Raw genomic sequence first — 17304 nt, 5'->3', positions numbered from 1 at the left:
AGAAGAATGATTGACCATCATTTTACTGTTATCTCTCTACATACAATACAGATAGTCATGGAATTCTGGGTAAAATCATATCTAATGATGAAAATATTCTCAGATTTGAGGTTGAGACATCCCAAGGGTCTAATGTGGACTAAATTAGGGGTCCTTCATATGAAAAAGATCACTGGGCTAAATCACTGCCCACAAACTGTCCATAAGATGGCATGCCATTTTAGTTTAAATCAATGTTTTAACATACCGTAATTGTTCCGTTTTAAATATTCATGCATTGTCCTTTTTGTGTAACAGTTGTTTATGTACATCTGATACTGAAGCATTCCTGCAGCTGGAACTTTCTCAGTAATGGAACGTTATGTATTAGTGTTATCTTGCTGTGCAGCTCTGCTCTGCCCTTGAGGCAGTCAGAGATGCAGCTTTATAAACACTTAATGGCCCAGGCACTCAGCTAAAGAGGCCTGATCACGTATTTGGGCAGGGTTGGTTTTGGCTCGGACAGGAGCCGAGCAGGACCGACAGCGTCAGGTTTTGGCATCTGATCGATGTGGTTGGTCGGCCTGTGCCTCTGTGCTCGACTGGCACAGGGATCTTGCCCGTCTTCATCGAGGGTCAATGCAGCCTTGGGCACAGAGCTCTCTAGTGGACACTTGTCCCAGAAAACAACATAACAACCTTCAAGTGGACTGGAGAATTGCCAGAGGGAAACGAAAAGAGGAGGGAGAGATTTGGAAGAGTTTCAACAAAAGAGGGAATTTGAAGGATTTGTAGCTACAAAAGCAGACAAGCCCAAAGTTTAGAGAGGACATATTACATACATAGTGTCAGCCTTGGTCAACTTTGACATGTCCTCCAAGCCACAGGCCCTGTCTTCACTGGAGTTATTAGGGTTGTTAGGGTTATTTGTAGATGGTGAACCGTTGTATGCACCCAGATCTGACAGCTCTAACATGCCCTCTGATATACCCTGAGATGACATTCTACCATACCCTGAGGACATATACAGAGTATATGATGTTATGGGAGTAGACTCGTGGGGCTCTATCTTCCCACTGGCCTTAGGCGCAAAAACTGGCGTTAAACGCAAAAAAACGCGTCTTGCGCCTACCTCGGGTAGATAGCAACATGGTTTTAGGCCCCGAAAAGCGCTTTATGCCAAAGAGGCGTGGCGCAGTGCCAGAATAGGCCAGAATGGGCGTTTCAGCCTTAAATACTGGCCTAACGATATCTTCCCCCCTGGCGTTAATTTAGCATTTAGCGCTTTTCAAAACCAGGCCTTATTCAGTGCACCGCGGATATTACTGTGCGTATTTACGCACAGCTCTCCTCTGCCGATCTCACACTCTCTCCCACTCTCTCTCTCTCTCCCTCTCCCTCTCTCGCACGTCTCTATCTCTCTCTCTCTCCCTCTCTCTCGCGTGTCAGACAGGCACAAAGACCGATGGAAAAAAAGTTGTTATATCTAGTTTTGAGCCCCTGTCATTCAGAGGCTGTTGAGCCACATGTGAAATCTCCCAGCATGCATTGAGGCTAATCCATTTCGACAAGAAATATCAACCAAATCAGCCTAAATTGCCTAAAGTGGTAGATAGAAATAATGTTTATGTTATCACAACATGCAATTGTAGAACATTTCAATATTGGACAAAATAAAACATAGAAATGAAAACACAACCCTATGTGAAACATATATGTAATCCAGGTGGTATATATATCCCTCGCAGACATAACGTGATTTAGATGAGTGACAGCCGTAACACGGTTCTACTGTGATGTCGCTCCAATAAGACTTGGCTTACTTCACATTTACTTTTACAATAAAAACACATTTATGCAATGACTTTACATAATGTAGGCTATATTTATGTGCATCATCCTACCTGTGCAGCAGGGGAGAAGAAAAGGTACAGAGAGAAAACTATATCATTCTGGACAAACTTTCACCAATCTAATCTCATCATGACATAGGGATAGGCTATATTTTTCTAGCCAATGCATTTAGAACATTCTTTCCACTTTGAGCTTGCTATAGTGTAGCGTATTTACATGCTTGCAGTATTTAAACTGCAGTGAGATTGGTTTGAGAAGCATAATAATATGGAATATTATATATGGAGACAGACGGGGATGAAACAGGGAGGGGGGGAGCTCAGAGCGCTTTGGTCGGCTTTTCTGACCGGACTGGATCGCTCCGTGGAATTGGAGCTTAAAAGGGAAGCTTGTGATTCGTTTACTGCACTTCTCCAATGAGCAGGTTGTGCATAATTTTACGCTTAAAAGGCGTGGTTATAATGCTTAAGGCTGCAAAAATATCACCAAAATATCGAGTGCGCTGGTCCACGCCCACTAATCTGCGCTGCGCCTGGCACTAAGCGCAGTTTTTAGGCCGTTGCAACGGTAGAGGGTGTGATGCCCTAAAACCTCAGCCTTGCTCTGGTCAGCTCACATCACTTACTGCTCTGAATCCCACTGTCCCCCAATTACAGTCTCTATGCTGGATTTGCGCTGGAATAGCGCTGCGCAAAGCCCTAATTGTGGGCCCGCTGCGCATGGCGTGATCTCGTGCAAACCTCCATATAGGCGTGTTTATGCCCAAAACAGTCTTCACACGTGTGAGCTCATGTCCAGTCCACTCCCCTTAAAAACCACAGTCACGTCTGTGACAGCAGTTTCTTTCTTGCTGAGTGCTGTGGGCAAGCAGAGGGACAGAGTGAGAGAGATAGAGAAAGGGGGAGAGAGAGAGAGAGAGAGAGAGAGAGGGGAGAGAGAGGGAGAGAATTGGAGGATGAACCAGTTCGGATTCAGATAAACCATTAGAAACTAATGAAAATTGGTGCTGATGATTGGTGCTGATCCTTTTGAAACACACCAAAGGGCTGCCGCGCAGTTATGCAGTGAATATCCCCATGTCCCAAAGCGTGCACTTACTGTAATTAGTCGTTTCGTTCATATACGCTGTAACATACACATTTGAAAATATTTGTTTCTTTAATAGGGTAGGGGTTTGTGAGATTTTCAATAGATTTCAATAGCCTATATCAGATTTGTCCACTCGGGTTAAGCTATTATAATAATAATAATACACTTTATTTGTATAGCACTTTTCTTAACAAATATACAAAGTGCTTCACATCATGGATAAAAGCAATAAACAACACAAGATAATGTAATATAAAAGAAGAAATAAACAATCAAAGAGCATAACCACCAAAAACAATAAAAAAGACAAACAGGGTAAAAGAAAAACTACAGAGTCGTACAAGTCAAACTGAGAAAAAGGCTTTTCTATAAAATAATGTTTTAAGAAGGGTTTTAAAAGCACAAACAGAATTAGCAGACCTAATCTCAAGAGGTAAGTCGTTCCAAAGAGTGGGGGCCCGAACTGCAAAAGCGCGATTACCCCTAGTCACCAGCCGAGTTGTGGGGTCAACTAGAAGACCACGGTCAGCTGACTGGAGAGAGCACCTAGGGACATAAGGGACTAGGAGGACACTGAGGTAGCTAGGGGCCAGGTCATTTAAGGCCTTAAAAGTCAGTAATAAAAATTTAAAATCAATACGATACGTGCATGGTGCAATTGCAGGGAGAGAGGTTACTGTAGGCTATAGCCTACTGGCCGGCACAACTTTCTCAAAAGCAATCTACTGTTACCTCACACCACAGACCTGTATGGTCGGGAATTATGTAGCCTAATAAAACCATGACAAACAAATTCTCATTTTTAAATCAAGGTGTGTTTTTTCTGCAATATAGGCTATAGTTGAAGATCAACGTGGCATTCGCACACGCGAGGTGTTGGAGAGAGTGACATCCATGCCGTGCGTAATGTATCCAAGCGAGGAGTTCCTGCACTGCGCGGAGAATACTGTGTGCGCTCAGGCGTACACCTGGCGTAGTGGTTTTTTTTGCGCTAAGACCTGCTTTTGGGTGGCGTTAGAATTGAGAGCACCCAAGGCCCTTTTTTCTAACACATTGCGCTGGAACGGCTATTTTGACATGGGCAAACGCCCAAACCTGTGTTTACGCTCGGAACATGGCGATGGGATCTTCGCCAGAGCGCAAAATGACACTTGCGGGAGGCAGATGATCGGCTAAGAGGTGCACGGATACGCCTGGGCCACGCCTACACCTGTGTCTGCGCTTAGATTCCAGCGCAAAACTGGATGGTGGAGGCAGACGATAGCTTAAGATGCAGGGAAGATAGCATAAGAGGTGCGCAAGCGGTAGTGCCGTACGACGATAGGGCCCTAATGCTTTTCCCTTCACTTTCTTTCTTTCTTTCTTTCTTTCTTTCTTTCTTTCTTTCTTTCTTTCTTTCTTTCTTTCTTTCTTTCTTTCTGAGACCATCTCGGCTCATGCTCTATCTCAAACCCTCCACTTTCTAGCTCTCACAGAGACCTGGATCATTCCTGAAAACACTGCTACTCCTGCAGCGCTCTCTGCTGCATATTCCTTCTCGCACACCCCTAGAGCCTCTGGCCGTGGCGGTGGCACTGGTATCCTCATCTCTCCCAAATGGACCTACACTGTCACCTCTCTCTCTCATCTGTCTATCTCATCTTTTGAGTCCCATGCAGTTGCCGTATCCCTACCCATCAAGCTCAACATTGTGGTAATCTACCGCCCGCCTGGTCCGCTTGGTCACTTTCTGGACGAGCTGGACACCCTCCTCTCCGTCTTTCCTGAGGATGGTACTCCACTCATCCTTCTGGGAGACTTCAACATCCAGCCAGTAACCTTACAATCTCTGTCTTTCCTTAACTTCTTCTCATCCTTTGACCTTTACCTCTCTCAATCTCCTCCTACTCACAAAGCAGGGAATGTGCTTGACCTGGTCTTCACCAGATCCTGCTCCACCTCTAATCTCACTGTGACTCCTCTTCCTGTATCCGACCACCACTTTATCACCTTCTCCCTTCCCATCCCCCTCCCCTCCTCCCACCCATCTCCCCCTCACTCTACCACCACCCGACGCAACCTAAAAACTCTCTCACCCGACTCCCTCTCTTCTACCGTCCTCTCCCTACTTCCCCCTGCCGAGCAATTTGCTCTCCTGTCCACCGACGAGGCTTCCACTACTCTTCTCTCCTCTCTCTCCTCCGCTCTTGATTCTCTTTGCCCACTCACCACTAAGCCTGCCCGATCTTCTCCCCCTTCTCCTTGGCTGACTGAATCTCTGCGAACTTATCGAACTGAGCTTCGGGCAGCTGAGAGAAAATGGAGAAAATCACATCTCCCTGAAGATCTCTCTTCCTACCACCTTATCCACTCAAACTTCACTGATGCTGTCTCTAAAGCAAAAACCTCCTTCTTCATCTCTGAAATCCAGTCCTCTGCATCCAATCCCAGTAAACTGTTCGCCACCTTCTCCACGCTCCTCAACCCTCCCTCCCCTCCCCCTCCCTCCTCCCTCTCTGCTGATGATTTTGTAACCTTCTTTACTAAAAAGGTGGATGACATCAGCTCCTCCTTCCATCCTCCAGGCACCCTCACTAACACTCCCGACTCCAATCCTGCTCCTCGGCCCCCTGTCCCTGGATTTCCTTCCTTCTCTCCTCTCTCTCCTGATGAAGTGCTTAAACTCATCAGCTCAAACCGAGCCACTTACTGCCCCCTCGATCCTATCCCTTCCTCTCTCCTCCAAACCATCTCACCTAACATATCTCCCTTCCTCACTACCTTCATTAACTCCTCTCTGTCCTCTGGTCTTGTCCCGCCTGCTCTAAAGACTGCAAGAGTCAAGCCTCTGCTTAAGAAACCCTCCCTTGACCCTACTGCTATTCACAACTACAGACCTGTCTCTCTTCTCTCATTCCTTTCCAAAACCCTCGAACGAGCAGCGTCCGAACAACTTTCTCTCTATCTCTCCCAAAATGACCTCCTGGACCCTCTGCAGTCCGGTTTCAAGGCCTCTCACTCCACTGAGACAGCTCTTCTTGCTGTCACAGAGGCCCTTCACACTGCTAAGGCCTCATCCCTGTCTTCTGTTCTTGTCCTCCTTGACCTGTCTGCTGCCTTCGATACAGTCAACCACCAAATCCTTCTTTCCACTCTGTCTGACCTCGGCATTTCAGGCTCTGCACTCTCCTGGTTTGCTTCCTACCTCTCGAACCGCTCATACCAGGTCTCATGGAGAGGGTCCCTCTCCAGATCCTGTCCTCTTACCACCGGTGTCCCCCAGGGCTCAGTCCTGGGCCCCTTACTTTTCCTTCTCTATATCAGATCTCTTGCCTATGTGATCTCTTCTCATGGCTTTTCTTATCACTGCTATGCTGATGACACCCAGCTTTTCCTTTCCTTCCCCCCCTCTGACACTCAAATCGAGGCTCGCATCTCTGCATGCCTCAAAGACATTGGCGACTGGATGTCTGCCCACCACCTCAAGCTCAACCTTGGTAAGACCGAGCTACTCTTCCTCCCAGGAAAAGACTGCCCTCTCGCAGATCTCTCCATCTCCATTGACAACACCACTGTACTTCCCTCCCAACCCTTACAGAAAAAACACACGAGGTTCACATGTGTCCACATGTTTCACCACATGTGGCTCATGTGGTGAAACATGTGGACACATGTTAGATTTCACATGTGAAAACATGTGGAACACATGTGAAACCCATGGGAAGCATGTGGTTTTGGAACATTTTCACATGTGGAACACATGTGATAACATGTTTTGCCACATGTTGTATAGCAACATGTTTTCCACATGTGGAAAACAACATTTACATGGGTTTCACATGTAAATCACATAGGTTTCACATGTAATCACATGGGAATTTACATGGGTTTCACACATTTCACATGTGAAAACGTTCCAAAACCACATGCTTCCCATGGGCAAAGCACATGTTTCACATGTGTTCCACATGTTTCCATGTGATATTTAACATGTTTTCACATGTGATCACATGTGAAATAGCACATGTGAAGTTCATGTGTTTTTTCTGTAAGGGAAACAGCTAAGAACCTTGGGGTGATCCTTGACAACCAGCTGTCTTGCTCTGCCAACATAGCTGCTACAGCGCGCTCCTGTAGGTTCTCTCTCTACAACATCCGCAAAATCCGTCCCTTTCTCACAAGAGAAGCGACTCAACTCCTGGTCCAGTCTCTTGTCTCCTCCCGCCTGGACTACTGCAACGTGCTCCTGGCCGGCCTACCTGCCACCGACATCCGACCGCTTCAGCTCATTCAGAACGCTGCAGCCCGTCTGATATTCAACCAACCCAAATTCTCTCACGTCACTCCCCTCTTCCAGGAGCTCCACTGGCTTCCCATCTCGGCCCGCATCAAATTCAAGACACTGGTACTGGCCTACAGGGCAGTACACCAGTCAGCTCCCCGGTACCTGCAATCCATGGTCAGGTTCCAAACCTCTCAGCGCTCCCTTCGCTCCTCCACCAGTGCAGGTCGCCTCGCCCCTCCTTCGCTACGGGGGCTCAAAAGTCGCTCATCCCGATCTCGACTCTTCTCGTCCCTGGCACCTCAATGGTGGAACGAGCTTCCACCTTCGGTCAGGACAGCTGAATCACTGCCGATCTTTCGGAAAAGACTAAAGACACACCTTTTCAGGCTCCATCTGGGCCCTTCTTGATCTAACTTCGTTCTCTCTCTTTCTTAAAAAAAAAAAAAAAAAAAAAACTAAAACTAACCAACCTTGTACCACTAACCTAAACTTGTACCACTGTTCCTTCAGAAGTTGTAGTTGTCATAGACTGTGCTCCATAGTTGATTGCTCTATTGCTGACAAAAAATGTGTTATTGTAAGTCGCTTTGGATAAAAGCGTCTGCCAAATGACGTAATGTAATGTAATGTAATGTTCTTTCTTTCACCTATTGCATACTTCTTATCGTTTGTCTTTGATGTTAGTGAGACATACTGTACATGGTGTGGGGGAGGATGGGGGGTCTGTTGATTTGTTTCACACATTCTATCTTGCCTAAATCTGTCATGGCAAAGAACTCAGCGTCTCTGTAACCATCAGGTCACCTCCGTCATCTGTCTCATATCTTAAGAACTATCTGTTTGAGGAGCCTGTTTGCTTGTTAGGCCGAATACAGCAGAGGCAAAGATTCAAGTTGTATGCTATACCAGGTTCACAATGGTGTCTCTCTGGAGGCTGAGAGCAGAAACAGGAAACCACACTGTCTGTGTGTGTGTGTGTGTGTGTGTGTGTGTGTGTGTGTGTGTGTGTGTGTGTGTGTGTGTGTGTGGGTGTGTGTGGGTGTGGGTGTGTGTGGGTGTGTGTGGGGGGTGTGTGTGTTTGTGTGTGTGTAATTATGCTATACATGGGTAATGGTATCCGTTGCTTGTGTGTGTGTGGTGTGTGTGTGTGTGTGTGTGTGTGTGTGTGTGTGTGTGTGTGTGTGTGTGGTGTGTGTGTGTGTGTGTGTGTGTGTGTGTGTGCGTGTGTATGGTGTGTGTGTGTGCGTGTGTGTGTGTGTGTGTGTGTATGGTGTGTGTGTGTGTGTGTGTGTGTCAGTGTGTGTGTGTGTGTGTGTGTGTGTGTGTGTGTGTGTGTGTGTGCGCGCGCACACGGTACAGTCCTGTGCAAAGCGGGGCAGTCATTTCATGTAAAAAGCGATCTCATCAATATTAGAGGAGATCGACCAGAGAGGCTGGTGGAAGTCCTAAAAAACGGCACCAGGCTGAAGAGCAGGAGCAAGAGGAGAGACAGAAAGCGATTGAATTCTCTGGCCCAGTTTGATTTCATAGGTTGTAGATGCCCAGTCCACAGCAGCATTCTGCTTGCCAGGTGCCATCAAGCAAATTAGCTTCAGTCTATTCTGTATAGAATGATTAAAAACGATTAATATCTCTTCCACCCTGCCAGTCCCATCGGTGGAATCATCATTACTAATGTTTTACAGCTAAACCTACACTGATTTTACATTCTGGTCAAGATTCCAAGGTTTACAAAGATCCCAAATATGTCACGCTGAATTGCAGAAAATGTGTATGAAATGATGCACCAACTAGATGCTTTTTTTGCTTTTGTTTGTACATTTAAAGACAAGATTAACCCAATGGAGCCCAAGTGGCCCGTTGGTCAGAGTCACGTTTCATACTCAAAAACAAAACTTGTCTGAGATGACAGGTTGAAAGGCGGGCCATAGTAGCATGTCAATGATTTGATTTGACAATTTTGAGGACTGGATTTGGCTTTTGCCAATCCTGGCGTGTTACGCCCCCAAATCGAGTGGGATTTAGCGTGTTGTGGTGGGATCCGCAGAGCGCAGAGTACCAGGCAGCCAGCTGCTTCTGTGTGGAGCGGAGCGGACAATCCGATGCATGAGTGTTGCCCGCCTGTCTGGAATTTCAGAGGGGCGACCCCTTACGTTAATGTTATCCTGGAATGCGAGTTTAATGAGCCAGTTACATTTCTTTGCATTCTTAGACATTACCATTTGCTTTATTTTGTATGTTACATACAATTAGCCAAGTTAGTAGTTAGTTTATGGGCTAGAAATTCTGCAAGATTACAGACACTAGGTGCCATTTTCTCCTTCATTTGGAGGAGAACATTCTCCTGAAATAAAGATTGACAGCTGCCATGTGATATGATTGGTTGAAATGGGGTAGAAATTTGATAGTACTAGGTGACATCAGCAAACTGTAGATTACTGTTATGAATGAAATCTTGAAAAATTAACATTTGATGTGAAAAAGTGTATAAAACTAAAGAAATTCGATTTGTGTGATTTTCTTTGCATACATTAATAAATAGGTGCACTGAATATCCAGGTATTTGAACTAAAACGGACGAAAAAAACATGTTTGGGTTCAGCTCGACTTGAATGTCATGGTGCAGCCATAAAAAAGCATTATAGCTTCCACTCTATGAGTGTGCCAAGCGTAGAATGAGCAAATACAGAACATATACGTATCTGACAACGCCTTTATCTGTGTGAATAGTTTTTATAAGGCCTGATACCTCTTTTGGTTCATATAACCTGTTGACACTTAAAACACACACACACACACACACACACACACACACACACACAATGGCCAGATTGCGTGTTCGGCGGTCATTAGTAGACACTAGACAGACAGAGGCACCGGCGAATTACTGATCAGAGGCAATGCTTAGTGGCTGTGTATGTGTGTGTGTGTGTGTGTGTGTGTGTGTGTGTGTGTGTGTGTGTGTGTGTGAGAGAGAGAGAGAGATTATGACTGTCCCTGTGTCTCTGTTGATACACTCAAAGAAACTCCAGCAGCCTCTCCAACTTCATTGATTTATAAATAGATTCCCATAGTGCTTCATCCTTTTCACTTGTGTCTTTCTCCCTCGTTCATTTTCTCCCAGCAGGTCCCTGATGGCCTCCAACATATTCTTTCAGGAATTACTGATTGCCCTTTGATATAACTATGACAACTAGTACATGCAGGTTTTTGTCTTGTTTTGATATGATCATTGGTGACTCATTGTGTGCCTTGTGTTTCCAGAGGAGGAGAGAAGGGTCAGAGCCAACGACAGGGAGTACAACGAGAAGTTTCAATACGCGGTGAGAAAGAAACCAGCTGATCATGTTTGCCCCTTGTTCCAAAAGTGTACTGTCATTAATTCAGGAATATATTGTAGGTCTTTGAAACAACACTGAAACAGAAATAGAGTAGTGATTGAAATAATGTACATTTCTCTCTCTTTTCCTTCTCTCCCTTCCTTCTCATCCAGAGTAACTGCATCATGACATCCAAGTACAACATCATCACCTTTCTGCCCGTCAACCTGTTTGAGCAGTTCCAGGAAGTGGCCAACACTTACTTCCTCTTCCTGCTCATACTACAGGTGAGCAGAGGATAGGGGGATGGAAAACAGGGATGTAAGCATGGCAGAGAGAGAGAGAGAGAGAGAGAGAGAGAGAGTCTGTTTGTGTGAGTGTGTATGTACTGTATAGGGGGAGACGCGGGATATTAGTTTACATCACTGAAGGCCACAGATGCATCAGAAAGAGTTAGTTTGTCTTGAGACTTGAAAAATGAAAATTCCTACATAATACACTTACAGGAATGCATAAAAACAATCATACAGAACTGGTCATGTGAAAACCTTGTACATTTTGGTGACTTTTATGTTTTCACTTCAGTTGAAGGACTACATGTCCAACACAGTCTCACAGAAAATTGTATAATACCAACGATATGGACCAACGTTGCTATTTTACAATTTCGGCTCGAAAATTGTAAAATAGTAACGTTCTGAGATTTTAGGGTTAGGATTAGAGTAGGGGGAGGGGTTAGAAACAGAAAATCTCCGTAAAACACGCCCAAACCACGCCCACCGCTGTAGACACATACGTTCCCATTTTACAATCTCTTAGCCGACATTGTCAAATACCAACGTTTGTCCACAAACGTTGCTATTTTACAATTTTTTTGGAGATCGGGTTGACATGTCATGCTCCTGTATGGGTTCAGGTTGGAGAACTGCTCTCTAACCCTTGGTACTTATGAAACGTACTTATGAAACAAGGCTGCTTTTATTGGTTCCTGAAAAGTTGACATGTTGAAGATAGGTTTTCACCTGACAGCGTCAAAAAGCGACAAGAAGCAACCAAACAAATATAATTTTGTCTTTTTGTTCACGGTTTGATTTTTGGGTCACTCTTTTCCCCCATAGGGCCAGACATAGTGTCTCTGTATTACTCTACATTCCTATGTGTGTGTGTGTGTGTGTGTGTGTGTGTGTGTGTGTGTGTGTGTGTGTGTGTGTGTGTGTGTGTGTGTGTGTGTGTGTCTCTCTCTCTGTCTAGTTGATACCTCAGATCTCATCCCTCTCCTGGTTCACTACCATAGTGCCTTTAGCTCTGGTGCTGACCATCACTGCAGTGAAGGATGCCACAGACGACTATGTGAGCACGTTTTCACACACACCACATGCACACAGTCTCACACATTACAGGATATGATTACAGTGAATAACAACTCCTGATTATGGCTAACCACTTTCAATTTTTTTTAATAGGGTATAAGCTGGATACAAGTCTTGGAAAGCTCATGCTGAACTCTGAGGCCATTTACACCTGGCACTAACATGCGTTTTCCGTGATCAGATTGCAATCGGATAGTGCTTGACCACATTAGCCTGATTTCATTCACACCTGGTGTTAGTATGCGTTTTGGGTGATCTGATTGCAATCTGATCACCAAAAATGGGTGTCCTCTCAATCCGCATACAGTAACTGTATGCGGATTGAGAGGACACCCGTGGACACATTGCATTTACACTTGCGTTTAATGTGCTCACAATGCGTCCCTAACCACCGGAGGTGGATTGGCCAATCAGATCGCAATGTGTCTTGGGGGCGTTTACACCTGTACTTTCAAGTGGTCAAGCACTATCCGATTGCAATCTGATCACAGAAAACACCAGTACCAGATGTAAATGGTCTCTCTTACACTTTAAATCTTACATGAAGTTTTTTAAATCTTGCAAAGCTCACGATGAACTCTGTGTCCTGCAGTTTCGTCACAAGAGCGACAACCAAGTGAACAACCGTCAGTCTCAGGTCCTCATCCGCGGCTCGTGAGTCTGCAGCATTATTACATCATTACAACTGACAGACCTCTGATCATTATTACATCATTACAACTGACAGACCTCTGATCATTATTACATCATTACAACTGACTGACCTCTGATCATTATTACATCATTACAACTGACAGACCTCTGATCATTATTACATCATTACAACTGACTGACCTCTGATCATTATTACATCATTACAACTGACAGACCTCTGATCATTATTACATCATTACAACTGACTGACCTCTGATCATTATTACATCATTACAACTGACTGACCTCTGATCATTATTACATCATTACAACTGACTGACCTCTGATCATTATTACATCATTACAACTGACTGACCTCTGATCATTATTACATCATTACAACTGACTGACCTCTGATCATTATTACATCATTACAACTGACTGACCTCTGATCATTATTACATCATTACAACTGACTGACCTCTGATCATTATTACATCATTACAACTGACTGACCTCTGATCATTATTACATCATTACAACTGACTGACCTCTGATCATTACCTTTCGCTAACTGAGTCTACTGATACAATCAATGATCCAAGTTTTATTTTTATTTTTTATCAGCATCTGTGTTTTCCTATACAAGATCATGTTTATCTCCCTGCTCCTCTCTCTCTCTCTGTGTGTGTGTGTGTGTGTGTGTGTGTGTGTGTGTGTGTGTGTGTGTGTGTGTGTGTGTGTGTGTGTGTGTGTGTGTGTGTGTGTCTCTCTCTCTCATCTCTTTGCTGTTTCAGTCTTCAGAATGAAAAGTGGATGAATGTTCGAGTGGGTGATATTATTAAACTGGAGAACAACCAGTTTGTGGCAGTAAGTGTTTATCCGTTACAGTAATGTGCTGCACACACACACACACACACACACACACACACACACACACACACACACACACACACACACACACACACACACACACACACACAGACAGCATTTCACTTTACATTTGCATCCGATCACGACCTTGTCCAGTGCTGGGGAGTTAATGTTGTAATGCTGAGTAGATTTCGCTGTCATCAGTGTCTTTTTATAGAATACAAACGTCCGCTGCAGCATCAGTACCAACTTGTTTACAGATGCTAACCATTACTGTGCCATCAGTGCCTTGTTAGCCGATGCTAATGCTGTTACTGTGCCATCAGGGCTGCGCAATGGATGCTAACCTCAGCTATCGTCTTTATGCGCAGGCTGACCTCCTCCTGTTGTCCAGCAGCGAACCTCATGGGCTCTGTTACATCGAGACAGCTGAGCTGGACGGGTCAGAAAACACAGCTCAGCACACCTCACAGTAAGTACCACACCATCTGCACAAGCATCTAAAGAGTGTGTGTGCTGTATTGTCTTGCAGAGAGACCAATATGAAGGTGCGGCAGTCTGTCTCAGTGACATCAGAGCTGGGAGACCCCAACAACTTGGCCACGTTTGACGGTGAGAGAGGAGAACCGTGCTCTCCCTGCTCTCCTCTTCTCTTTTTGTTTTGTTCCTCACATTCATCAGCAGGTCAGCAGGTTCAGTCTGTGCCTGAGCCGATACCCACCATCACACCCATGCACTCGCACATAGATATTTGCACGAATATACACACAGAACGCAAACACACACACACACACACACACACACACACACACACACATGCAATTTCTGCCCTCCCTTGTCAGCATTTACCATCTATAACCTATCACCACACACCCACCAACACACACATAAACACACACACACACACACACACACACACACACACACACAGACACATACACACACACACACACACACACACACACACACACACACACAGTGCAACAGTATCCCGTTAGCAGCGAACGCCCACACACACCCCCTCACCTGCTCAGGAAAATACATTACTGCAGCAAATCAGCCCACACTTTGCCTCATATCAAGTTCCAAAAGGTGTGTGTTTCAGCAATCTGTGCGTGCACGTACGTGCGTGCGTGCGTGCGTGTGTGTGTGTGTGTGTGTGTGTGTGTGTGTCTGTCTGTGTGTTACAACACGATGATGTCATGATGCTAATTCCACACTGTATTATACCATCTGGTCTGGGTGAGTACTCGATTCCGATTGGCTGCAGGGTGTCTATGATGTAAGGGATAATGCCTGACGAGGTGTCCATTATCAGGAGTTAATGGACCACGGGGAGTTATTAACGCCTGATTATGTACACCTCAGAGGGCTTGATCCTGCGTATACCATGCTCACTTGCCAATGAAAAAAAAGACCATTCATTTATATTTGCATGTTTTTCATGGAACACTCTTGTCATACTGTAGATTTAACCATTTATTGCAACAAATAGAAAAACAGTTATGTTTGGCGCTGATGGCTCCGCCCTTTACAGAAGATGCTCCCTGGATTAGTCAAGCGGCATGCTAAGCTAATCAGGGGGCACAATGCAGAATCCCCCATGGGTATACAAGAGTGAGCCCAAAGCAAGACATTGAATATATGTTTAACCTTTGAGCCATGCAGACTCTGAACTAGAAAGGTGGAGGCTGAGGGGCACGGTGGCTCAGTGGTAGAGCTGTCGCCTCACAGCTAGAAGGTCCTGGGTTCGATTCCCACCTGGGACGCTGTGAGCGAGGAGTGCGTGCCCGTCCGCATGTCCTCGAGTGCCACTCGCCCGGGTGGGGTCGTCAAAAGGGCCTTTCTGTGTGGAGTTTGCATGTTCTCCCCGTGCCCCCTGGGGGTTTCCTTCATATAGGAACCACACACCAAAACAGGGTCACTGACAGGAGCCTTAACCCTTTCTTCTCGCCAATTCTCAATGGCTTCCTTGTTTTGCTCAGGAGTACAAAAAAACTTTAACTGGCAATTTTTTACATTTGTTGTCTGCGCAGCCCACCACACAACAGCTTTTAGCTATGTTTAATTCAAGGAAAATGACGCTGATGTGTGGAAATGAACGGAGCCTTTCCCCCGTGATGGGCGTGGCCTATTTCATGCAGTGTCTCTATCCCATTAGGTTCTTATGCAATGGAAACGTACGGTTGACAAGTAAATCTAGTTTTGACACTGTGTGTGTGTGTGTGTGCGTGCGTGCGTGCGTGCGTGCGTACGTGTATGTGTGTGTGTGTATGTGTGTGTGTGTGTGTGTGTGTGTACATTTGGGTGTGTGTCCACCCCTCTGTGTGTAGGTGAGGTAGTGTGTGAGCCTCCTAACAACAAGCTGGATCGTTTCTGTGGGACTCTGTACTGGAGAGACAGTAAATACGGACTGACCAACCAGAACATGCTGCTGCGAGGCTGTGTCTTACGCAACACTGAAGCCTGCTACGGCCTCGTCATATTTGCAGGTCAGTGTGTATCTGCGTATTTGTGTATCTGCGTATTTGTGTGTGTGTGTGTGTGTGTGCGCCCGCGCATGTGTGTGTATGTGTGTTTGAACATGCGTGCGTGTGTGTGTGTGTGTGTGTGTGTGTGTGTGTGTGTGTGTGTGTGTGTGTGTGTGAACATGTGTGTCCTACATTATTACTTTGCGAATCCCAACTCTCCCTGTGTTTCTGTGCCAGGCCCAGATACCAAGCTGATGCAGAATAGCGGTCGCACCAAGTTCAAACGTACGAGCATCGACCGCCTGATGAACACCCTGGTCCTCTGGGTAGGACAGCCCATACGACTCACGACTATTTCAAGACATGATCTCAATGACTTGTAGTTTGAATCTAGTTTCACATCCAAAGCTCTCCCGTAGTAATGTATTTGATCCTAATTGAGCATTGATCTCAGTTCAGTTATGTTTATAGCCCCTTATCACTAGCCTGGTAAACCAGCCCATCACATGAACTCACATTTCATTTGCTTCTGCGAGACTGTCTGGCCCCAAGGCCTGGGAGGGTGTTAAGCAGAAGCTGCAAAGCGGAGGAACCAATCAGCAACTGCGCTCAGTGCCCTGTGATTGACAGCGCAAGTTGGCCAATCAGGAACGCCACTAGCACTGCACTAACAAAACAATAATGGCCGCCTCCTTACCTGTCCACCTCGAGGAGTAATGTCAGCGTTTGTCTAGTTTAAACAGCCATAAAGTGCAGTTATTGCAGAAATAGACTCAATAACAACAATTAAACAAGTACAGGAGTATCGCCGCAACCGCAGAGTTTCTCGGCGGAAAATATGTTTTGTTTTTGCCATTCTCCCGAGTGGATTTGGGTTTGACTGGATCCAACGCTGATTGGCTGAAGGAGTTGTCTGTCAAGGCAAGTACACCCGCCCACTGCCATACACTGGGAGAAAGCTTGGGGCCAGACCATCACGCAGAACCAAATGAAATGTGAGTTGACGTGATGGGCTGGTTTACCAGGCTACCTTATCACACAAGCATGCCTCAAACGGCTTTACATAGCATCATCACAGTATATACTACAGTACATCATAAACATACTACACATTTTACTTTACTTTACATAGCATCATCACAGTATACTACATCATAAACATACTACACATTTTACTCCATTACATTACCATACTACACAAACACCCGGAGGAAACCCACACAAACACAGGGAGAACAGGCAAGCTCCACACAGAAAGGACCCGGGTGGAGATTCGAACCCACGACATTGTTGCTGTGATGTGACAGTGCTAACCACTGAGCCACGGTGCTGCCCCTCAAGGTCCAAATTAGGGATGTCAATTTTCGGTTAATTTCACTTTCGATTAACCGACGCTAATAATCGATTAACCTATCGGTTAATTCATAATTCTTTAATATTAAAAAAAAAAA

General features: G+C 45.4%; 1 protein-coding gene across 1 annotated transcript in view; it reads left to right on the top strand.

Moving 5' to 3' along the window:
* The window catches only part of atp8b2 (ATPase phospholipid transporting 8B2), a 54114-nt gene that overhangs the window by 10430 nt on the left and 26380 nt on the right, over positions 1–17304 (top strand). The window contains exons 2-10 of the mRNA XM_083634700.1: positions 10451–10509; positions 10680–10793; positions 11758–11856; positions 12469–12530; positions 13307–13379; positions 13754–13824; positions 13915–13994; positions 15716–15874; positions 16091–16179. Coding sequence (XP_083490826.1) covers positions 10451–10509; positions 10680–10793; positions 11758–11856; positions 12469–12530; positions 13307–13379; positions 13754–13824; positions 13915–13994; positions 15716–15874; positions 16091–16179 — 806 coding nt within the window. The remainder of the gene's footprint in view (positions 1–10450; positions 10510–10679; positions 10794–11757; positions 11857–12468; positions 12531–13306; positions 13380–13753; positions 13825–13914; positions 13995–15715; positions 15875–16090; positions 16180–17304) is intronic.

This window comes from Poromitra crassiceps, assembly GCF_964638095.1.
Source record: "Poromitra crassiceps genome assembly, chromosome: 1".
NCBI lineage: Eukaryota > Metazoa > Chordata > Actinopteri > Beryciformes > Melamphaidae > Poromitra > Poromitra crassiceps.
Note: the sequence above shows the minus strand (reverse complement) of the source record. Positions and strands in the feature narration are given on the sequence as shown.